Here is a 21,847-nt window from a genome sequence, read left to right on the forward strand (position 1 = left end):
GACTAAATCCCCATGTTACTCCGAAAAATGCAGCGACCAAACATCCCCAAGTCTCTGGTTATCCTCCCCGAGGCCTCCATGAACGACAACGATTTCCTTTCCAGCCCCATTCTTGGCCACGTCAGCATCAAACCACCCCCTCGGAGCGGGACCTTCAGTTGTTGAATCTAGCTTATGCCAGAGGTTCTGCTCAATCTCATAGGCCCATCCATCAGAAAACATGTTACCCGCACCAGCGTGCCCAAGGGGGCTAGGATTTCCTTCACCAAACACTGTGACCAAGTAGGGCTTGCCCTGGACTGTAACGGGCAACAAAGTCGAGACACTTCGGGGTTCTGGGCCGCTGATTCCATCTGATTTGTAGTAAATGGTTTTCCAAGTAGACGTCTCGATGTTGAACACGTCGAGGGAGCCACCTTGTTCCTTCTTGCCATCAAAGCCATTCATGCGGTAGAGTTTCCCGTCAGAGAATGTGATTGAAGACCCGCCTCGCGCTGGACCGGGGGCTTGAGACAGCTCTGTCCAGGTGCTGTCGATGATGTCAAAAACCCACAGGTCACGGAGTCTTCCGTCTTGGGGGCAACCTGAGTGAACATAGACCTTTCTGACACCATCGGAGGTGATGCAATGGTAGCTCCTCCCAGCTGGGAATGGAGCTGAAGCATCGGAGGGATGCACCACAGTCCACTGAGATTTTGATACCTCGTAGCGCCAGAGACCACCATTTTCCTCGATAGGCTTCATCTCCAAGCCCCCACGCCCCGAGAACAGGTAGATGTCCCCATTGATGGCTGTGCTGGGGCTGCCAACTCGAGGTGGGGGACTATCCTTCCTGGGAGGGAGTGTCTGGACACCGTATTCTTTTACAGATTCAACGATTAGCTCATGGATGATAGGTCCTCGGTGTTTGGCTTACCTGGCTCCCCTCCGACCTTGACAACGTCGATTTTGTTGTCCACGGGCTGCCGAGGCACAAGCTCCCCGCCAAAGATGTACATCTTCTCCCCAACCACTGAAACAGCCTGAGATGATCGGTAGAGTCGCACACTGGAAGCTATGCGGGTCCAGGTGACCGGAGGGAGCTTGGAGAGACTCGCCATGGTCGGAAGTGCTGGTGTATTCGGGAAAACCTGCCGCGAGAAAGAACAATGTGGGAAGCTTATCAGCAGTCCGTGACACAAGGGAAAGAGAAAAGCTGCTGGAACTGCTGTATTACACTGATAAGCCGGGGAGGAGAAGCCTTTTATTCTTACTCTTGGGAGCTGCTCTCAAACTCATTCGTTCACAGACCCAGTAAATGTCCCACCCACTGAGGGCGGATACAACGTGACAGAGCACATCGGAGAACCTGAATCCGCTTACATAACGGAGACTATGGGTATAACTGGTATGAAGCCTCGACTATCCATGTTCACCGGTGCAGCTGCGGCTGCAGGAAGGCCCAATTAAAATCTGCTCATATTCGGCCCCCGAGTGATGAGAGAGCACATTGTGTGGCCATTGATGCGACGTGATGGGACACAGGCAGGTATTCGGAGGAATATCGGCGGGGAGAAAGCGGGGAAGGCTCAATATTAAAAAGCTCAGTGGGCTTTGGGAGGTATATTTGCTTATTGCTTCTACGCTGTCACGTTCATGGTTAGGCATGCATTATTGGCCATTGTGTCTTTACCGCTATACCGCGCGAATGGCTCGTCCTCACAAATCGTGGAAATATGTATGAGTAGTGTATTAAACATGGCACTCGACATAGCTGTTTAGCCTGACAAAGAGGCTGAATGCATGTCGCTGGATTGGGCGTGGACCTTGAAGGCGTGATCCACCTCTGTTTCTCTACTCATATTGCCTCATAAGCTTGTTCCCTTCAACCTTTTCAGCAAAGTCTGGGATATGTGTTGTATGGCACCAAGGCTTCAAAGTCTCTTCTTTGCGAATAGTCTCGGCAAAGCACCCCAGCCAGCCGTCACGGGGAAACGCCTTGTTGACCTCCTCCCGGGTTTTCTCGTGGATGATCTGATCAAAGTCCTTGACCGAAGGATGATCGCCCACGTTATCGTAGATAGTGGACAGCTGAATCAACTGCCCCAGGAAAGTAATGTTGCCTTCTGTACCAAGGTCCTGATGACGAATGATGGTTTCGCAGACGGCCTCGGCCTGGTCCTTGGTCGAACCGTACTCCCCCAGAAGGTTGAGAGCTTGAAAGCCACCTTGGAACTCGAACGAGAGACGGGTAGAATTCATGTTGTGTTCGGTTGTGCCAATGTCGTGCAACAGGCAAGCCAATGCAAGAGTCGAGGGTGAAAGTGTGGCTGCGTGTTCGGGGAACTGTTGTCGGAGAATAACGGTCGCTTTGGGCATCGGAGGGAAGTCAAATTAGCCAAGAAAGGACTCTTATACTGTATGGACACGGCTTACACCAATAGTAGACCCTCATTGAATGATTGTAAGTCTGCTTTAGGAGGTGTGTCTTGACATGTTCCTGAGTCTTGAGGACGATGGGGTCCTGCGAGGGGAACTTGATGGTCTCGAGATTGATGTAATGGGGAGTATTGAGGTAGGGCCCAGTGTGGAAGATCCTGCCGGCGTCAATAGGGACAGCTGTCCATCCGTTCTGGGCGATGCCTGAAGAGTTCATTTCGAAAGCGATGGGATCTTGAAAAACAGTGTGTTGATGACGTATACGATAGAAAACTTGGGTCATTGAGATGGGCCGTTTTCTACGGGGAGATGAAAGCACAATTTATACCTCGACGACGATTAGCAATCAAAGATTTTCTTTGAACGGAGCCGCAGCCATTAATAATTCATGGAACTTTTGTGCTTATGAGTCTCAACCTGAGGCCGTCGTTTGAGGGGTAAATGTGGGCGACTATCAACCTCAGGCCGTCGTTTTTAGAGTTGTTGACATTGGGGTCGGATCAAGGTCCTAGAGCCATCATATATCAATGTCAACTCTTCATAGGTATCGTGTTATAAATAGATTTGGCTGGAGATTACGCGACGATATTGTCGCAACTGACACATCAAACCACTACGGTTTCGACAGAGATATCCAAGTTGTAATGCAATTAGTTACACTATCAATGCCAGCGCCATCGTTGAACAGGTCATTCGGGGATACCGGAAGATAGTACGTACAGGCGTCACGGCGCCATGCGCTGAGAGCCTCATAGTACATGATTGACCCCATTGCATATTGTTTGTATCCAAAGGCAGGTCGGCAGTGGTTTGATACCTCACAAAGCTGGGCCTAATCTCGGCACGGATCATGTACCTTGTAAACCCCCAATACCGGCGTTGGGATACAAACAGAATACTAAAGTAATTCCGAAGATAGTCGATCCGCTTGGAGGTATGTCTGCGGTCGCCACTCTCATTTCTTTGGCCCTGAGAACTGAGCCGCTTTCCGGGTCGCCATCCATTACCAGCTTTCTGACGCCAGGTCTCAACCTCAACGAGCCTAGAGAAGTAGATCTCGATATCCCTTCTTAACTTAAAAAAATCGCCTGTTGGTTTTGTGCATTTGGATGGAGACTGTCTTCTTCCTAGGCATCGCCGTAAGATCTGAGATTTTGGCATGTGTAACGGAAATTTCATCAAGATGGAGAAGCTAGAGGCAGTATTGCTAGTCATGTTCTGATAGCCAGACATACTGAAACCTCTAACGAGTAGATATCGGACTATTTTATAAGTTAATAAAACATAGTAAACGGCTATTGCATGTGGCTAGCAGAACCACTTGGGGCCACAAAACTTCATCTCTTTGTTCTGAGGTGCGGCTGCCCTCTGTGGCAATATGACATGGGAAGGTCAATGTCAAGGAGATGAGGAATGCCACAAGTTGAGCACAAGAGAACAATATGAGTGGTTTAAGTGAAGTACCTGAGAATGGGGACCGAAGGAAACAAACAAAGAAGTTAAATTAGTAATGCAAGCCAATGCCTAAATTACGCGTGTTCATGCGCATTCCTCCATACGTAATGGCGGTGTTGACTCTACGTAACTTTCTTTATTCTACCGCTCTACCACAACTCAGAGGCTGAGCGTAGGCCTCCTTTGTCCAGCAACCAGCCCCCTGCTGCTGGCACCGGTGAAGGAGTGGCGATATCATTTCTCAAGGGGCAAAACTTAGGGCCTTTGTGATGAGTGCGAAACGAGAGTTCTTTCAAGGCTTCCACGGCGGTGTTGATTCATACACAGACTGATAGAAGTACGAATACAGTCGAGAAATGTTTCTCTGTCGTTTTCTTCAGCCAAAGAAGGCGTTGAGGGAAGGAGACAGTTCCCCATATGATACACAGGTTATTTCCAGGTTCAAGTGCACGAGCTCGACACAAATGGCATGGCTGTTCCAAGCGACTCGCATGCTCTATGATGCCCGCTACCTTTGAATCAATGATATAGACAGAAATACTTTAAGCGTTTGCCTTCTCGCCCGTTTTACATCATAGACTAGAGGCCAGCACTGACTAACTCGGAGGCTGCAGTGGGATCCCAAAGACTGGCTCCAAAATGATTGCATCACCAGAAGCGCATTGATAGTCAAGACGGCTTTATTGAAGACAGCCATGGCTGATGCTTGCCTCTTTGTACAGGCTCTCACCAATACACCGCTATTGAGCTCACCACCTTGTACCAGCCTCTTCGAGCCACCTCTCGATCTGAATCAGGCCTGGGCGGGGCAGATCTTTGTATCTCTTTCTATCATATGTCTCATAAATGCCCTGTTGGAGGCGCTTTGCCTTGTTGATGAGCATTCTGTTTGCTCCCGCCGCCTTTTCCTGTTGGATGAAACGGTTTGCCTTGTCCTCGCGCTCTTTTCTCATCTCCCGTACAGCTGGCCCATCAGCTTCTTCTGCCAAACACAACCCACACTTGCACCTAAAACCCCAAGTTCTTTGCAAAGACGCTATTCTCACATCGTAGTCGGTAGCTTCATCGTAGCTCTGCAATATTTCCTCACCCGCGACAATCCGACGTGTAGCACGGACAATTATCAAGTCGCCAATGTAGTCCTTTTTGGCGTTGGGGATGCAAGAATGGTTCATGTACGATGCCCTTATCCAAAGACCCGTGCTGGCATTGCTGATGTCTTCGTCCTCGGTTTGTTGACCAGGGCCAAAGGCGTTTCGCTGAATGATGTCGTGGATCTGAAAGGTGTCAACCACAGGCTCGTCGTCAACTTCAACTAACTTCTTGCCAAGGCCCGAGTAGTCCCCAAAGAGGTCCAGGACTCTCTCGATCTGGGACGGATTGTTGAGGAGTTTGTCTACAACTACCTTGTGTAAACCAGAAGGAAACACCCTGATCTCAGCGCCGTCTCGAGTGTCACAAGTCAAGGAAGAAAAGGCCTCAGGCTCGTAACTCCAGGCAACACAAAAGGCCTTCTCGCACATGATGATCTCGTTGGGTTCAATGTCACGAGTTGCAAACAGCCCTCTGCCAGCTCCAGGACTGGCTTTGACCTCAGTATAACCATAAAAACTGGCAACGTCTGGTCTGCCTTGATTCTTGGAAAGGCTTCTGACAACCTTGGTCATCTCGTAGATTCCCGTAGATTGCTCCTGGAGTCGCGCTTTGATCCTCCGCACGTTGAGCTTGGCATGACTATCAGGCTGGAGTTTCTCTTGCTGCTCAAAGAAATATTTGGCACAGTCAAAATCGCCGAGAGAATATGCTGCCAGGCCAGCTCTGTAACAAGCCTTTGCATCAAGGGCCTTGTCTGCTTCGTCGGTAAGAGAGGATATAGCATCGGCTCTGGCCTCGTCATATCGTTGCAGGAGAAGGTTGACATGCGATCGGTTTCGATAGAGGTCTTTGATCAGGGTATCTGTTGCGTCGACACTCTGGTGCAGTCCTTCGGTATAATAGGCGTGTGCTCGCGCAAAGTCCTCCTTCTTCAGGGCTGCATTGCCCATCTCCTTGCACTTTTCTGGAGGCTTGGTTTGATCTGCGGCAGTGTGACGTCTCTGCCGCCACGATTCTGGGTTCTCACTGAGAAAAGTGACAACAAGATCAGAAGGATGATCGACTCGGATGGTTCGTTCCCCTTGGTGGTTCAAAGTATAGTAGGGCTCCTTCACCAGCAGCTCGGAGCACATGTCGAGGACGTCTCGCCCATTTTTTGACTTGTGCAAGAAGACTTCAAGCCGTTCCACCTCGTCAGGAGACTCTCCCTGAACAACGGCCCAGGATGAAGCCTCCAACTCGGCAACTGGAGATACGCGCCGCAAAGCAAGGACAAAGCCACGATGATGTGATTCCATCTTCAACTCGGGAATTTTCATGTGCTCTAGATCTTGCAGTTTGGCGGTGCAGGGTGGATATGGGCGGCCGACATCGTATGCTAGCATGGTCTCTTTGCTCTTGGGTGCTCCTAGACCAAACGCCGCTGATGAGAGGTCCTGTATCAGGGACACCGAAGTGGCTTGCTGGATTAAAGCACGGGAATCCATAGTTTCCCATGGCTGATTAGTCTGTTGTTCGAGTTTCTTGAGGCGATCCCGGACGGTGTTTTGCACTCGGTGAGACTCTTCACGGGTCATGAAGAGAGTGTTGTTGCTAGACATGTTGGAAAGCAAGAAGTGCGACGGGAGAGAGATTGGTGTAGGAAGAGATGTCCTCTGAGGACATGCTAGCGGAGCATATGGATGCATATCACCATCTGCCAAGGAACCCTTTCACTTTTATGGACAGCTTGGAGTCAATGGGGTCTTGTCCCTGAGTGAAAATTCCCTCTACGAAGAAAGTGACAGGGTCTACAATCGCCGTGTGAATCATACCGAAAGGGATCAACAATCTACCAAGCGCATCTACATGGAGCTGGCAGGCTATGCCCCCTGTAAGACTACAAATTCGGATAGTGTGGCATAAGCACAAGGTTTCATCAGATAGGCGGTTTATGTACTATGATGGCCGGGTCCAAATTTTTCGTTAATAAGATCCAAGGAGAAAGTTACTGTTGATATTCGTGACGCGTTTGTCGAGCCGTGGCCATTGTTGAAGAGCTACGCGATTGGTTCAGGTCCCCATTTCCTTTTGAAGAAGCTCTTTCAGCCTACGAAAGCTCTATACCTTCATCATAGACATGACAAATACGTACTTGGCCATCACCTCACTACTTCTCGCCGTAAATTCCAAGAGACACAGTCCACCCAATCAAGCTTCTGTGTTTCCGAGCAATCCAATCAGGCTCCTTAATGCCCTTGATTGTAGTACAGTATCACCTCGGTCGGTGCTGACATCTCCACAAATCCTGACTCTTCGGCAGCTCCAGAGCCAATCAGCGAGAGAGATTTCCGAGCAACCCAATAGAACTTGGGGAGACAAATCACTTGGTAGCTGGCAGGCAAGGGCAAGTTGGTTGGATCGGGTGTGTCTAGTTGTTATCACGAAAGGTGCCATTGTTTGATCCGATGAAGGGAAAAAGACCCGGTGTTTCTCCGGCATGAGTGATGATTGAATGGTATTGCACAGTCAGCCATCAGACTGTACAGTATGTATACCGAGTAAAGGTTGCCCTTACGGTACCAGAGAATTGATGGGTACGCCGCAGCTGTCTTTCAATTTACCATATCTTCTTCTCATTCGTGTACAGTACAGAAATTTCTCCTTTGACTTGTTACGCCTGAATTGTGTTGTCGTCATAGACTTGCTGCAGAAACGTCATCGATGACCTACACCACCGTCATCGTCGACAACCCCCTACAAACCTTCGTGGAGTTTGAGAAAAAGTCAAGTCGTTGGGATGAACGTAGCAAGGAGTGATTCCTCGAGACATTGGCAAAATTGGAATGGAAATTTGTTGGAACAAGGAGAATTATAGTGACCCTGATAAAAGTACAGTAAACTTGAAACCTCTGCGGATTATTCTTCATCCACTTCGCGTATATCCATGCCTTCTACTTTTCTGAGCTGATTGATTGCACCTACGGTAAGGGGCCTGGAAGATGCGAATTTAGTTGACCATTGAGCTGGGAATCTTTATGTTTATTTTGAGTACTCACGGCGGCATCATCATGGGTGGGATCGAGTGAGTGGATGGAATATCACGAACATCGGCTCCGGTGTCATCCTGGATGATTCTGCCGAGGAAAGGTTAACAACCTCACCGCAGTGGGTATCATGTTGGAAATACTTCTCGATCTTATCATGCGAGCTAAAATATACACCAGCGTCCGAATAGTGGACGACGACAGGCTTTGAAGTGAGGCCTGTTAGCTCTGATCTAGTTGGAAATGATAGGTGATGTTGTGGACATACCTTTCGATCAGACATGACTTTGGTATTGTTTGGGCACAAGGGGGAAGACTTCATTTGGGTCTGGAATTCATCGGGTTACATGGCTGGCTGTCAAACGATATTTATCGTGGGCCAGTAGTATTGACAACAAAACTGTGTCCTGGTATAGTACTAGTTTTACTTTCACAAGTGAAGCCAGTGACGTGGTGGTGGCATGTTCTGAACGCTCGGCATTGGTGGGGGACGTAGTTCTACGCTCAAAATAAACATTAATCCAACGACTAGGAACTTGTGCCAAGTAGGCACGTGGCAAAATTAGAATCATCCTCGGTGAAGGAACTTGAAGGTATGAATTTCTACCGTTCTGGCGTGGTCAAAAGCATATCCAATGTTTTCACTATTCAGCTCCGCCTGGTCGCGGAAGAATACAGGGCGGGCAGTTTTGGGTCAGAAAAGCTGATAGAATCTTTGGGCTATGTGAATACTACAGAGTAAGAATCCTATCTGTTCTGGAGATACATCAGAGATCTCTGAGTTAGGTTTTGCCCAAGTTGCCATTTCGACCTTTCCGTTCCTGTCTTCCTGAACCCTGCTTCGACCAAATTCCTTAGATGCCTTTGGATGAACTCACGCTCACTGGCTGGGCATAGCAACACATCTGCGAGTTCTTCTTGGCCTCTGAATGCGAGAATTTCACGCGAGACCTTCCACTTCATCAAAACGTCATCCTTCCCTGGAAGCACACAAGTTCACATCCAAGCATGAACCCCGCTCGAGGGATTGCATCTTGATAATACTACAATGATTGGGTAAGAACAACATGCAGCGTAGTGCGGGGACGAGCCTCGCTTGTTGATCCTTGGCAACTTCTAGCACGCAATGTAGGATGCGTGCGACTATTCTTGGCAATAATGTCGGCCTGGCCCCGACCGCTAATCAATCCTAACTTAGATGCGGGAATAATGCCTCGCTTATGCCTTGAGCGGTCGGGTCAGGACGGACATTGTAGAGGTCCGTCCCTGGCTGTTATCTCTACCTACATTCACCGTTGCTTTCGCTTTTTGCCGTGCAGCGGGACATTCAACATTCAGCCATGGCGGACGCGCAAACCCCCAATTTGCAACACACGGCAGAAGGAGATGCCAATACGAGTGCTGAAAACGAGCGGTCGCTGACAGTTCGGGCAAACTACCAGAGCGAGAATACTCGATCTTGGCTGAGGTATCCGTTCCTAGCAGCAGGGATCGCTCTATTCCTTGGCCCCTTTTCATTCTTCTGGCCTCGAGAGGGCCCTATCGATCCCACAGACTATGTTGAGCGCACAAAGCGTGTCTTGAAGACCACACCGTACGACACTCCTTCGCGTCATCCGGTTCTCGCTAACAATTGGCCAGGCTAATTGACGGTCACAATGACCTCCCCTGGCAACTAAGAATTGAGTTACACAACCGCATCTACGATGGTCGCGTGGATCTCAGCAAGAAGCTTCTGGGTCACACTGATATCCAGAGAATGCGGCAAGGCATGGTTGGAGGGCAATTCTGGAGCGTATATGTGGACTGTGATACTCAGCAACAGCACTTTGAAGATCCGTCTGTGCGTATCCCCCCATGAGCTTTTCAGCTGAAGATTGCTAACAATTCGCTTGTAGTGGGTTGTGAGGGACACTTTGGAGCAGATCGACGTGACAAGACGATTTGTCAATGAACACCCTGAGCATCTCCAGTACTGCGACACTCCTGCTTGCGCTCGAGAAGCTTTCAAGTCAGGTCGCATTTCCAGTATGATCGGCATCGAAGGGGGCCACCAAGTAGGTGGAAGCATTGGAGCCATTCGCCAAATGTTCAACCTTGGTGCCCGGTACATCACTCTCACCCACAACTGCGATAACGCCTTCGGAACGTCTGCTTCGACAGTGGCGGCCGGAGGAGCCGACCAAGGTCTTTTTAAGCTTGGGTACGACGCGGTTAAAGAGATGAACCGCCTTGGTATGATGGTCGATCTATCACACGTCTCACACCAGACCATGCGAGATGTCTTGGGCGTCACAAGAGCTCCAGTCATCTTCTCGCACTCTGGAGCTTACGCTGTTGAACCTCACCTTCGCCATGCCCCCGATGATGTGCTACGGCTTGTCAAGCAGAACGGAGGGATAGTGATGGCCGTTTTTGTGAACAGGTTCCTAAACATGAAGAACCCAGACCAGGCCACGATTCACGACGTGGTTGATCACATTCTTCACATCGCCGAAGCTTGCGGCTGGGAATGCGTGGGCATAGGAAGCGACTTTTCAGGCACTCCCTTTGTCCCAATCGGTCTCGAAGACGTTTCTAAGTTTCCTGATTTGATTCAACTCTTGATGGAGAGGGGAGCTACAGACCAACAGATTCGACTGCTGGCCGGAGAGAATATTCTACGCGTTTGGGAAAGGATCGAGCAACGGGCCAAGGAGCTTCAGGCTGGTGGAGAGAAACCCATCGAGGCTGAATATGAAGGGCGAAACTGGCACAAGGGGATGAAGAACTCGCCCTGGATGCTTCGGAGAAGTCGAGAGGAAGCTCTTATCAAGGGTGCAGCTGACCAGCCTTACATGTTCAATGTTGATAGCGAGGGGAAGCATAACCCTGCGGTGAAGCAAGTCTAATTAGGATCAATCTCCCCCAGGGCTCAATGAAGTTTGATTGCCACTACCATCTTATCTTCAACTTCTGCCCAATGTCATAATAACAGCGAGTCTTTTCTAATGACAATAAGATGCCCCATCGGCACAGGAAATCACGCCGTGATGTCGGGCATGATCCGACATTCCTGTGCAGATTGCGTGCTTGACGCCAGAACTCGAGACAGCTGCGTCTGGACTCGAGCAAGCCTAGCCACGGAGATAACCTGGCAATAAATACTGCTGCCTTTTCACGATCAAAACTCAGGAAGGGGCCCCTATGATTTGTTCGAGACAGACGATAGCGGAGTATGACGAGAAAAGAGCGATGCCATCAAGATGGTCCATTATGATGTGCTCCGTACCTGAGCGGTCTATGGCCTTGGCAGAGATAACCCCCGCAGTTGATTCCAAAGACTTTGTCGAATAAGTCTTGCTCATGCATCGATGACAAATGCCATTGTTCCAAGAGGAGGCTAATCCCTGATGCCCTAGCCTCTGTTCTGGTACACGGCCCATCCTGAAGTCGCGCCTCGATGCAGGACATGGAAATGGCGTAATTCGAATGAATACTCTCCAAGCTGTAACCTATGATATCTTACTCTCGTTAAACTTGTTCTGTTTCTTTAAAACACTAAACTCATCACGGTGTGGGTGAAGCTGGTGTCTGTTTGCACCATTGTCAACATGAAACTCATTGAGTACTTTCTGCCAAAGGAGCTAAACCTCCTGGCCCTTTTGGAATACACAATTGCTGTTCCAGTCATTGCATTGCTGGCTTATCTCGTACATAACGAATTTACTCGCCATTCCAGCTGTATCAAGCACCTGCCTGGCCCTCGAGGCTGGCCTGTGGTAGGGAATCTTTTTCAGGTAAGATCTCTGATACAGTCTCATACCATCCACCAGCTAAAGAAGAAAGCATCGTGATGAGATCCCCGCCGAGACGTACCGGAGATGGGCCCAGGAGTATGGCCCAGTCTTTCAGATCCAGCTGGGCAACACAACAGGCGTTGTCGTGAACTCAGTGGACGCCGCGAAGAAACTCTTTATCGGGCAAAGAAACGCCATGAATTCTCGACCGACTTTTCATGTGTTCCATGGAAAGGTCAGCAAAGCCGTCACTAGCATTGGAACCAGTCCATGGGATGAGTCCTGCAAGCGGCGAAGAAAGCTAGCGGCAGCCGGCTTGAATCGTCCTCGTGTGGAAAGCTATGCACCTATTCTCAACCTAGAGTCTCGAGAGTTTCTCAGGGGCTTGTACAATGAGTCTAAGGACGGATCTGTCGAGATCGACTTTCGCCAAGCTGTCACGCGATTCTCGCTGAACTTAAGTTTAACGTTGAACTACGGAACTCGAGTCTCGAATGTCAAGTCTCTGCATGATGACCCCTTGCTTGCAGAGATCCTCTACGTCGAATCCGAAATCTCAAAGTTTCGGGACACTTCCAAGAACTATGCCAACTACATCCCACTGCTAAGGTACTGGGAGCCCATTGCGTCGTTCCTGAGCCTGACCAGCACGCCAAAATCTCACGCAGCCGACATTGGGCGAAGACGACTTGAGTACAATGACGTCTTACTCAACAAGCTGAAGGATGAAGTTGAACGGGGTGAGGATAAACCTTGTATCCAAGGTGCCGTACTCAGGGAACCAGAGTCTGCAACATTGACTCGTGAAGAGTTGATCAGTGTGAGCCTGAGTATGATGGCAGTGGGTTCACCCTTCCGAAAACCCTTGATATTGGCTAATAACTCGAAGGGCGCTGATTCAAATCAGCCTACCATAGCATGGGCAATCCTCTTACTCGCTCATCGTCCAGATATCCAGGAAAAGGCATACCAGGCGATTAAAGAAGCGGACGTCTTGAATCTACCTTCAAACGCATATGCATCTTCGAAGGTGGAATACATCGATGCTTTGACAAAGGAAATTGCTCGATATTTCGTCGTCCTGAAGCTGGCTTTACCCAAGGCGACTTATACCGATGCGACCTGGGGGTCAGCCACGATTCCACCGAACACGCTTGTATTCTTAAACAGTTGGGCTTGTAACAGAGGTGAGATGCGGAAGCTAGTTATAAAAGAAATCATAGCTAACAATGAAAGACCCTGAACTTTTCACCGAGCCAGAAGTCTTTGCACCAGACCGCTGGCTTCCGGGCTCTTCAGACTACGCGGCTCACCAATTCGCATTCGGCATCGGTGGGAGAATGTGTGTAGCGTCACTTCTCGCCCATCGTGCTCTATATACAGTCTTTTTGCACCTTGTCGCCCGATTCCAGATATTTCCGGCCAATGGGACGACTGATGAGGAGATTGATCCGCTCAAAGGCTTGAAGGGTCGTTCTTTTGTAGCAACGCCGAGAGGTTTCCGGGCGAGATTTGTGCCTCGAGAAGGGCAGGAGTTGGAAACCTGGCTACGAAAGCCAGACGGGGATGCATAGATTATTTTCTGAAGTATATTAAATCAAGCCCTTGGGCTCCACGTAACCATCTATCACTCAGGTATATCAATACCCCATCGAGTATAAACTCATTGTGCCCGGTAACTCCTCTTGGAGGCGTCATTGATGCCAACAATAGTATCTCAGCCTATTCCACCACACTCCGATCACATAGTTACATCATTCTTCTCCAGATCTCTTCAACACACTTCTCACCTCTTTCACCAGTGGCTTTCCTCCACATCCTTTCCCCTGAGCTGACAGCTATTGCCTTCCTCATTGATCCTAACCTCTAGTCCCATCAGAACATCCACCTAGTCGGGTAAAATTGGTGGCTCAGGGGCGCTGGGAAGCTCACCCAGGGGGAGAGCCCCGTATGGCCAAAGTTTATTCCGGTTGCGTTGAACCTCAGTGATAGACTTGTTACTCGCATCCTTTTTGGGGTCATCTTCTCGCTTCACGGCAATCTTGAGCGTATACGGGGTTTCGTTGAGTTGCAGTACCAGCAATGCTGATGTCGGTGCTGTTTCCTCAAAGCAGCCTGGCGTCTTCGTTTCTGTATCTCTCTGATGCTCAAACGCTCTCCTCGCATACTCAGTCGCTCTCAATGTCCGCGACGGCCAGTCGAATACCGGACAGCTCGGCGCTGAGTATGTCTCCCTCGCTATAGCATCCTGCCTTGACGGCCATTCAGTTGATGGTTTTTGAGTTGCAACAGTCTTGCGAAATGCCACCTTCAGCTCCGAGGGCGTAATGTCTTCACCGACGGCAAAGGTTTGTTGATGCGGTGGGAGTGTGAGCTCGATAGATTCCAGCTCTGGCGGAGTCTGGTTGAACAAACAAAGCAAAACATCCGACTCTAACATTCGCTGCACCAAGATTGGGGCCTTGGGCATGCTTTCATCTTCACCTGTACTGTTTTCCCTTGCAAATGTTGCCTTCACCTTCAGGTCAGGGAACTGCACCAGCACTTGAGAGCGTAGCAGAAAGCCGTATTTGGGCATTTGCTGACAGTAGCCAAGCTTTTCGCGTGGCGTGGCCAGACAAGCATCGATGCTGTTCTTGAGTGCAGTTCGGGCGTAGTCACGATCTAGCTCACCCACCCAGTTGCTTCCCAGACTCAAAGCACCGTCTACCATGGCCCGCGTCCAGTTCTCATCAATGTAGAAGAAGCGAAGCGACTCAGGTGGCAGGTAAGGCGTGTCTGGAATAAGGTAGTGTGCCGGAATATGAGCAAGGTGCAATCTGTCAAGAACCCAGTTGTAGACTTGCTGGAAGTCGGTGTTGTTGGGTACCTCGTGGCTTTGGTAAGATGCGCCTTTCTCAGACACAACTTCTGGGACAGAATCTCTCTTCCAACGGTTTTTTGATGGAGTCGTTGATTGCTTGGCATGGAGATGATCGTTGATGTCGCCTAGCCCTGACACGAGGCGGCCAATGCCGGCCATCGCATCATCACGAGACTTGTACGCTCCCAGATGACGATCAACATCCTTCTTGCCCCCATCCACCGCCTTGCTCTGGATAAGGGCTCGGATGCGTGAGAGGGCAGCAGTAAAGGCAGCGTCGCCCAGCCCTAGACTTTTGCCAAGCTGCCAGGCCGAGGAATATGAGAGGTCCATGAGCGAAAGGTCCGGATCCAAGATTTGAAGATCAGAGCCAAGGTTGCTCTGAGGCTTGACGTTGTACTCGACTGGGGTCGGTACCAGAGGTCCACGGTAGATGGCGGCTGTCAGTTCGCCTATGACGGTTCTGTATCGCACGAGGGTATAGCCGTCTTGTTGCCGTTTTGCGATAACATCTTCTATTGAGGTGCGGCTCCCTGCACCCTTCGAATGTGAAGTTCCTTGCGTTGGTGTAGAGTGTAAAAGTTGAAGACCAGACTTGTCGAAAATTCTCTGTGCCGTCATCTCATTGGAGGAGCCTGCAGGAAGTGAAGTGTACGACCAGCTGTACAAGCTTGTCATGAGCACATGAGGCTTGACTTTGGTCATGTCAAGGTTCTCAAGGTTCTCGATAGACACGAGGTGAGCAAACATGGGCACAGGCACTGTCGTGTCGAGCGGACCGGTGCGGTGAGAGACAATGATGCTATACAGACTGGATTCGCCATCAACAGGCGATGTCATACCATCAGTAGCCACCTTTCGAACATGTGAGAGGTACTGAAATTGATCAACCTGACAGACCCCGTTCTCATCAGCAAAGAGCTGCCCAAACAGCTCCCCGGGGATGCAGATAGCTGCCGTGTTATCCTTGACTTCCCGGGCGTCTGGACTCATCATGAGGTTGGTTACGCTGTCATTGTCCCTCATACTGCTTTTTATATCGCCGATCTGAGCGACAGGAAAGCTGAAGCCTAGATTCTCGTTCGCCTCGACGCCAGAGAACTTGGTGATGCTTTCAAGGATCGTCGGATCGACCTGAAGCTCTTCGGCTGTGAAGGTGATGAGAGCTACCCACGGAATACGTCCTTTCTGCTCATCAACTGTGGAAGTGGTGCTAGTCCTGCTTGTCGCCCACTTCCACGGGAAATCAGGATCCTTCAGGACGACATGAGGCAGCGTCTTGGGCAGCGCGCCGTGGCCCGGTGTTGGGGATACAAAGTCAAGGCTGGAGGCTGGTAGGCGAAAGTGAGGAGCGACAACTTCAAAGTCTCGTGATGATTCTGTCCCAACTTCCTTGACCCTCCTCTTGTCTTCCTTTGGAGCGGGCGTTGCATCGAGCTCTTGACTGACATTGATGGTGTGGGCGCCACCCTGTAGTGAGGGCTGGGAATGAGATCGAAACACGGCCTCGCCAGGAAGGAGGTCAGGAAGAGTCCCATTGATGAGACGTTCCTCGTGTCGAACAGTCAGATATCGATATGGGGGATCCATCTTGATGCCTTGGTGGAGGTTTATGTGTGTCGAATGTTGAGAGAAGTGGCGGAGAAGTTATATGGCTCACAGGTCTCTGGGTGCATCCCGTCAACGGTCAAAATCTTTATCGAACTCGAAATAGACGAGGAAGTGAATCTAGCGTGCGGTCTAGCCTTCACTAGACAACGCCACATCAGATAGTGCGAGCTGAACTTGGCGTGCTGCAGGCGCGTCTCAGAGACATTGCCGCTGAATGAGGCAATAGCTCCGTGACCCCAGTCCAGGTTCTTGATCTATTGATGCAATGTGCTTTGTCAGTACTCAAGATGGTTAAGACAAGACGCTCCAACTGGACCACCAAGTTCAGGTTGAACATTTGTCCATCTCTCAACCCCACGCAGCATCATCGCTCTACCATTTCGGTATCAATTGTCTTCATTTGCGAATTAGGCTTCCACATTGTCCACGGCAGCATCGCCAGGGATTTTGACACTTGTATCGACCTTCTCGTCATCTTTCACGCTCTCCACTTCACTACCAGAAGTGCCCTTGCCGTCGGTATGCGCTACACTATGGACATGTGGATCAGCTCGAGAACCTCGGCCATAGACCATTCTTCCGCCAGGGCATGTATTGCCCGCAGCGCCTTTGAACTCCACGCACACCATGGCGTTTTCATGGCCTCCAAAGCGTCAACACACGTGGCGAGGCCTCGCATAGCCTGCTGCCGATAGGGATTACTCTCTGGCTTCAGGTCTATAAGATGTATGGTAGCAGCTGTGAATGCTACATGCACAGTAACCATACCAGCGAAACGCTGCATGTATATTAGTTTAGATGAAATAAAATATTGGCGGGAATCAACGTACAAACGTATAATTCTGCTTGTATATTTCCAGCAGCTTTGATACCTCTGATGCCGCAGCACGGCAATCCCTCCTATGGGGGCTTTCCCAACAGACCGATGTTGGGTCACTCTCGGAGACATTTGGATATTGCTGCAGAAGTGGTCGATGTAGTAAGATTATGTTGACATGGTACTGCATGCTGTGACATCCAGATTAGTCATTGCATTGGTATAAATCTGCGCCTGAACTTGCTGGAGCTGGTAAATGTGGGCAGGAGCTAATGTCCGTAGCGTCGATGGCAGTCGGAGGTGGCTTGGTAGATTGACGTAGTATGCACGCAACTCAAGATCGGTTTTTCCAACGATGTTTTCAATGTCCTTTTGTGATAAACCGCTGTTTGGAGCATAACTAACGCGTGTTAACGGGAGAGGATGGGCAAGATGGAATTTGCGCACATTTGATCCATAGCCTCCGATGCTATCGATAAGCATTCTGCAATGAAATGTGCAGTCGAGACAGTACGGCTCTGTAATACTGGGAGTGAATTATCTTGCGTTAAGCCTGGAATTTGGACCCAGGCCTCATATTCAGCGTCATGATCTAAGCTTGGTTTAGGACAGGTAGACTGGGATTTCCTAGTACAACCGGGTCTGCCTAGCGCGATGGAGAAAAGCCTAAAACAGTCAGCCGTGATATGTATCCTCTAGATGGAATCGAAAGAGCTCACTTGTCAACGGTATAGCATCCCCACCATGTGACCTTTCTAACTTCTGCTTCATCTTGGCTGATAAGCCCGGAGGCAACCCATTGGGAACAATCGATATGGAGTCCTAGGCTCAGCGCCATGCGCGCCGCATTTCCTAGGATGAGTCAATGGTTTTTGAGCACAATAGACCTCATCGCAAGATTGACATTACCGCAGTATAGCCAACCCAACGCTTCTTGATTGTCTGACAAGGCTCTGATGGCCATCAACGCCGCTGCTTGGACTGTGGCAACAGTAGGCGCTTGGCTCTCGTATAGCAGTAATATCTTTGCCTGTTCAAAGAGGGCATATCCGGCAGTGCTGGGGTCGTCGGGGACCGCACGCAGTTCGCGACGATCCGAGTATCGAGAAGCAAGGGCAAAGATGGCTGAAAGAAGCGATGGAGTACAGTACCGGCCATAGGTCCTGCTATGAAAAGCTCTGGAGAAGGCTCCTTTATGAACGATGTAGTTCCAAGGATTCTGCCAGGTCCAGTAGAGTTCGAGCAAATGCTCCTGGAGCTCCGTCGACAGCGGCATGTCCTTCCCCAAGCACCCCACAGCGGCGAGGCCTTGTCGTTGCATTGAGACGGTAGATTCCATCGTGACAGAACCCAGACTGCCGTGTAAGAGATGGAAGTTACTTTGAGACCCAAAATAGTGCAACTGTCCGTCATCACCAACATTCAGGCGGCCCAGCAAGCCCGTCACCATAGATGTCAAGTCTCGGCCTTCTGATTGGTTCGCGTCACCGAAATGCATCGTTACGGCGGCTTCTTCGTTGTCGAGCGTACTCTTTGTCAGTTGCGCCTCATTCTGTGCGTCCAGTCGTTCCTCTAAGCAGCGTATGCGTGCTTCCAAAGCTTGAACATAACCCTTGCTTGGGGGCCTTTGTCCCGGTTAATTGCTGGGCGTTTCGTGGCCAAGATTGCAGAATCAACTAACTTGCGTTTGTTCTCGGTAAAATTGTACTCGCAGGCCACGCCTTTGGTTGTGCATGAGTTACAAATAGGCACTGTGCCATCGCACTACAAGACATGTTATCATGGAATGGCCAACCTGTGATGTGATGACCTACGCGTATCCGCTTTTTGCGGCAAGGTAGGCAAGCTACAGATACTCTCTGCCTCGACCTTGGCTCGCAAGGCTGCGAGTAATCGGGCGGAGGTCGCTGTGCCGAAGACATAGAACTGTTTCTGTTCTCGTCAATAGTCCAGGGATGAATAATTGATGATGATGTAAGGTGGGGTAGAGCATCAAGAATTTCTAGAGTTGGTATAAGCAGGCTCTAGCACGTGCGCTCCGGCTAGCCACTACCCGGAGTGTCACATAATCACCACTAGGTTTGTGCGAGTGGATACGAGGCTCATAACTTGGGGTCGCGTATCCGGTTTCACATCCAACTCGTCGCATCAAGGATTCCAATCCTAACGATATGAGATTAAATAGCTCTGCCCAAACACGTGGCTGTTCAATTTCTTTTGTTTAGATAACTCTCATCAATTGACTGGTGCTATCAATGGTCCCTGTAGAGCCAATTGTCTGACACGGAGTGTATGTGGTGCGGCATCTTCATCGGAGGCACCCGTGAATCATTCCTGAGAGCAGGTTTTCGCCATAGCAAGCCTAGTCCACCCTGATGCAGATCTTGCCAACGTGCTGTCCGCTAACCATGTATTCCAGAGCAGCGATAACTTCATCTCTCGTAAACCCAAACTCTTTCTCCACGGGAACCTTTAGGTTCTTGGATGCCACGAACCGTGCAACATCTTCCAAGTGCTGCTTAGATCCTACCATGATCCCGCGCACCACCGCTCCCTTGGACAAAGCAAGGGCTGCCACGTCAGGCATTTCCTCCTGCGGGCACGAAGAGAGAAAGCCAATCACGGCAATAGATCCGCCATAAGCCACCGCACTGATGCTCTGCTTGATGGTCCCGGCACCACCGTTCTCAAAGATAAAATCCGCACCGCGACCGCTGGTGATTCTGAGAACCTCTTGCGACCAATCAGGAGTCGATTGATAGTTGATGACGAAATCAGCGCCATAAGTCTCTTGGACATGTTTGAGTTTGGCATCTGACGAGGAAGTAATGATTGTGATGGCGCCAGCTGCCTTGGCCAGCATGAGACCAGTGGTGGAAACACCTCCGGTGCCTATGCAGCAGAATGGGTTAGGTACCGTCCCTTTCAACTCGCGCCTGGCGACTTACCGAGGAATAGAACTGTTTGGCCAGGCTTGAGAGCGACATTGCCATATAACGCGTTCCATGCGGTCGTTCCTGTGCAGACGAGAGCAGATAGCTGTGCATAGCTCAGCTGCGTATCCGACGGTACCTTGACCAGGGCAGAACTAGGCAATGCTATGAATTGCCGGAGCACGCCATCATAGCAGCCGCCTAGGCTATGGTGCCAGTCCTGCATGGCCCCATACAAGGTGTTAAGGTCGAAGGAAGCGATGACTCTATCTCCCTTGGAGAATCCTTCGACTCGATCTCCGACACTGACGACGTCACCGGACAAGTCAGAGCAGGGTATGACATTGTCCTTGACGGGGAAAGGATATTTTCCCGTGGCGACGGCAAAGTCGCGGAAGTTGAGGGCGACGTTTCGGATCCGGATGAGGACTTCTTGAGAAGCAGGCTCGGGCACCGGCTCGGTGTTGACCTCGAGGTCATGAATAGAGGTGCGCTTGGGGAGACGAAAGACTTTCTGAGTAGCCATGGTTAAGAAGCTGCTGCTCTAAGCGTTGATGTGAAATCTCTTAAGATGAAACGGTGCAAACGTACTAATGCCGTTGGGTTAAAGGGGGATGTGCCGCGACTATATAGCAATAGAAGGATCTTATGATTACGGTATCCCCCCACCCTGGAGAAGTACTACCCGGGGCGGCAGGTCAGCAATTTGCACGCAGGCTGATTACAGTATCCCCCCACCCCGGAGAGACACTACCCGGGGCGGCAGGTCGGCAATTGAAGGAAGCGCTATTCTCTTTTCGCCTAAATAAAGAAATTACAACTAAAAAGAGACGAAAAATTGTAAAAGGCCCAGAGCCAGGCTGAAGTGGTGGAAGAAGGAGTTCTCGTGGGTGTTCCACCTCCCCAGGTTTGAAAAGCCCTTGGGCCGCTTGGAGTCTTTGGTAGCATACGGAACGAACTCAGTAGTGGTGATAAAACCCGACAACCTCTTTGGTATGCTTTTGACCCAACTCATGAGGGAGTGATCCCTCGGGCAGTCCTTAGGAATTCGCTCTTCGATTATCTCTCTACCCATGGATTCGAAGTCGAAAGACATAGTAGCTGAAGAAGTGGATGCAAGGGTCGAATGCTAACCACAACTCTGGCAAGAAATCTGCATCTGACGCGAGAGAGTTGATTGTCCATTGGTTGACCTCCTCCCTGGTGTTGGAGACAATACTCCAACCCATTGCTGCAACGACAGCGTATTCTATAATCGACACCAAGATCCACCAATGGTTTTTGAGGAGATATTGTTCACGGCGGTACTTGTGGTGGCACAGGATCCCGCCTGGGTCGAAATATTCAAAGGCTCTGCTGAAATAGGCCGAAGGGGCTGCCAGGGAGATGCCAGCAGCCAGAAGCAGCCTTCTACCGACGTTAGATAGCGTCGCTATCTCGTCGTTACAGAGACCAAGTAAGGTGATGATGGTGGGCATAATGCCGAGCATAACCTGAGCGCTAGTCATGGTTCCCTTGAGGTACTCGGACGTGTTGTCAAGGATGCAGTCGACGAGCGGTTGAGTGAGTGCTGTGAACTTGTCACCGCCAGCCAAGTAGTTGATGTTGGTGGAGTTGATCACTCCTGACTTGTAGTTGCCGTACTGGACTGAGCAGTTGGCCTGCGTGATGTTCTCGAAGACGTGTCTATACTGTGGAAACCAACGCTGGAATTGATCGACCGACGAGCCCTTCAATTGATCAGTCGACGCTGCAGCGTTGACGAAATCCATGTTGATTATCCACAGCCATAGACATAGAAGAATGCATGTTCTTGGATTATGTAGAGGCATGGCAAAGATGACTAAGAA

The 21,847-nt window shown here is 50.1% G+C and overlaps 9 protein-coding genes across 9 annotated transcripts; 2 read left to right on the plus strand and 7 right to left on the minus strand.

Annotated features, from left to right (window-relative positions):
* Positions 1–15: 15 nt before the first annotated feature.
* NCS57_01363000 (uncharacterized protein) lies at positions 16–1,265 on the minus strand (the record flags this gene model as incomplete). Its single annotated transcript, XM_053063259.1, has 2 exons — positions 917–1,265; positions 16–860 (listed from the first exon to the last, which is right to left on the minus strand). Exons 1-2 carry the CDS (start codon positions 1,098–1,100, stop codon positions 16–18), a joined length of 1,029 nt encoding a protein of 342 aa, XP_052906592.1. The 5' UTR covers positions 1,101–1,265.
* A 568-nt stretch (positions 1,266–1,833) lies between these two features.
* Positions 1,834–2,680, minus strand: NCS57_01363100 (HD domain-containing protein; the record flags this gene model as incomplete). Its single annotated transcript, XM_053063260.1, has 2 exons — positions 2,416–2,680; positions 1,834–2,348 (listed from the first exon to the last, which is right to left on the minus strand). The coding sequence occupies exons 1-2, from the start codon at positions 2,633–2,635 to the stop codon at positions 1,834–1,836; spliced, it is 735 nt and encodes a 244-aa protein (XP_052906593.1). The 5' UTR covers positions 2,636–2,680.
* A 1,942-nt stretch (positions 2,681–4,622) lies between these two features.
* On the minus strand, positions 4,623–6,569 carry NCS57_01363200 (uncharacterized protein; the record flags this gene model as incomplete). Its single annotated transcript, XM_053063261.1, has 1 exon — positions 4,623–6,569. One exon carries the CDS (start codon positions 6,567–6,569, stop codon positions 4,623–4,625), a length of 1,947 nt encoding a protein of 648 aa, XP_052906594.1.
* Positions 6,570–9,334: 2,765 nt separating this feature from the next.
* NCS57_01363300 (uncharacterized protein) lies at positions 9,335–10,885 on the plus strand (the record flags this gene model as incomplete). The annotated part of the gene is made up of 3 exons (XM_053063262.1): positions 9,335–9,588; positions 9,636–9,837; positions 9,893–10,885. The coding sequence occupies 3 exons, from the start codon at positions 9,335–9,337 to the stop codon at positions 10,883–10,885; spliced, it is 1,449 nt and encodes a 482-aa protein (XP_052906595.1).
* A 702-nt stretch (positions 10,886–11,587) lies between these two features.
* Positions 11,588–13,347, plus strand: NCS57_01363400 (uncharacterized protein; the record flags this gene model as incomplete). Its single annotated transcript, XM_053063263.1, has 3 exons — positions 11,588–11,773; positions 11,823–12,960; positions 13,010–13,347. 3 exons carry the CDS (start codon positions 11,588–11,590, stop codon positions 13,345–13,347), a joined length of 1,662 nt encoding a protein of 553 aa, XP_052906596.1.
* A 314-nt stretch (positions 13,348–13,661) lies between these two features.
* On the minus strand, positions 13,662–16,226 carry NCS57_01363500 (uncharacterized protein; the record flags this gene model as incomplete). Its single annotated transcript, XM_053063264.1, has 1 exon — positions 13,662–16,226. The coding sequence occupies one exon, from the start codon at positions 16,224–16,226 to the stop codon at positions 13,662–13,664; it is 2,565 nt and encodes an 854-aa protein (XP_052906597.1).
* Positions 16,227–17,232: 1,006 nt separating this feature from the next.
* NCS57_01363600 (uncharacterized protein) lies at positions 17,233–19,031 on the minus strand (the record flags this gene model as incomplete). The annotated part of the gene is made up of 6 exons (XM_053063265.1): positions 18,879–19,031; positions 18,746–18,828; positions 17,974–18,689; positions 17,784–17,916; positions 17,512–17,730; positions 17,233–17,464 (listed from the first exon to the last, which is right to left on the minus strand). Exons 1-6 carry the CDS (start codon positions 18,984–18,986, stop codon positions 17,233–17,235), a joined length of 1,491 nt encoding a protein of 496 aa, XP_052906598.1. The 5' UTR covers positions 18,987–19,031.
* A 395-nt stretch (positions 19,032–19,426) lies between these two features.
* On the minus strand, positions 19,427–20,523 carry NCS57_01363700 (NAD(P)-binding protein; the record flags this gene model as incomplete). Its single annotated transcript, XM_053063266.1, has 2 exons — positions 19,427–19,956; positions 20,013–20,523. The coding sequence occupies 2 exons, from the start codon at positions 20,521–20,523 to the stop codon at positions 19,427–19,429; spliced, it is 1,041 nt and encodes a 346-aa protein (XP_052906599.1).
* A 541-nt stretch (positions 20,524–21,064) lies between these two features.
* Positions 21,065–21,769, minus strand: NCS57_01363800 (uncharacterized protein; the record flags this gene model as incomplete). Its single annotated transcript, XM_053063267.1, has 1 exon — positions 21,065–21,769. The coding sequence occupies one exon, from the start codon at positions 21,767–21,769 to the stop codon at positions 21,065–21,067; it is 705 nt and encodes a 234-aa protein (XP_052906600.1).
* Positions 21,770–21,847: the final 78 nt, after the last annotated feature.

The sequence above is a fragment of the Fusarium keratoplasticum genome, chromosome 12, assembly GCF_025433545.1.
Source record: "Fusarium keratoplasticum isolate Fu6.1 chromosome 12, whole genome shotgun sequence".
NCBI classification, from domain to species: Eukaryota; Fungi; Ascomycota; class Sordariomycetes; order Hypocreales; family Nectriaceae; genus Fusarium; species Fusarium keratoplasticum.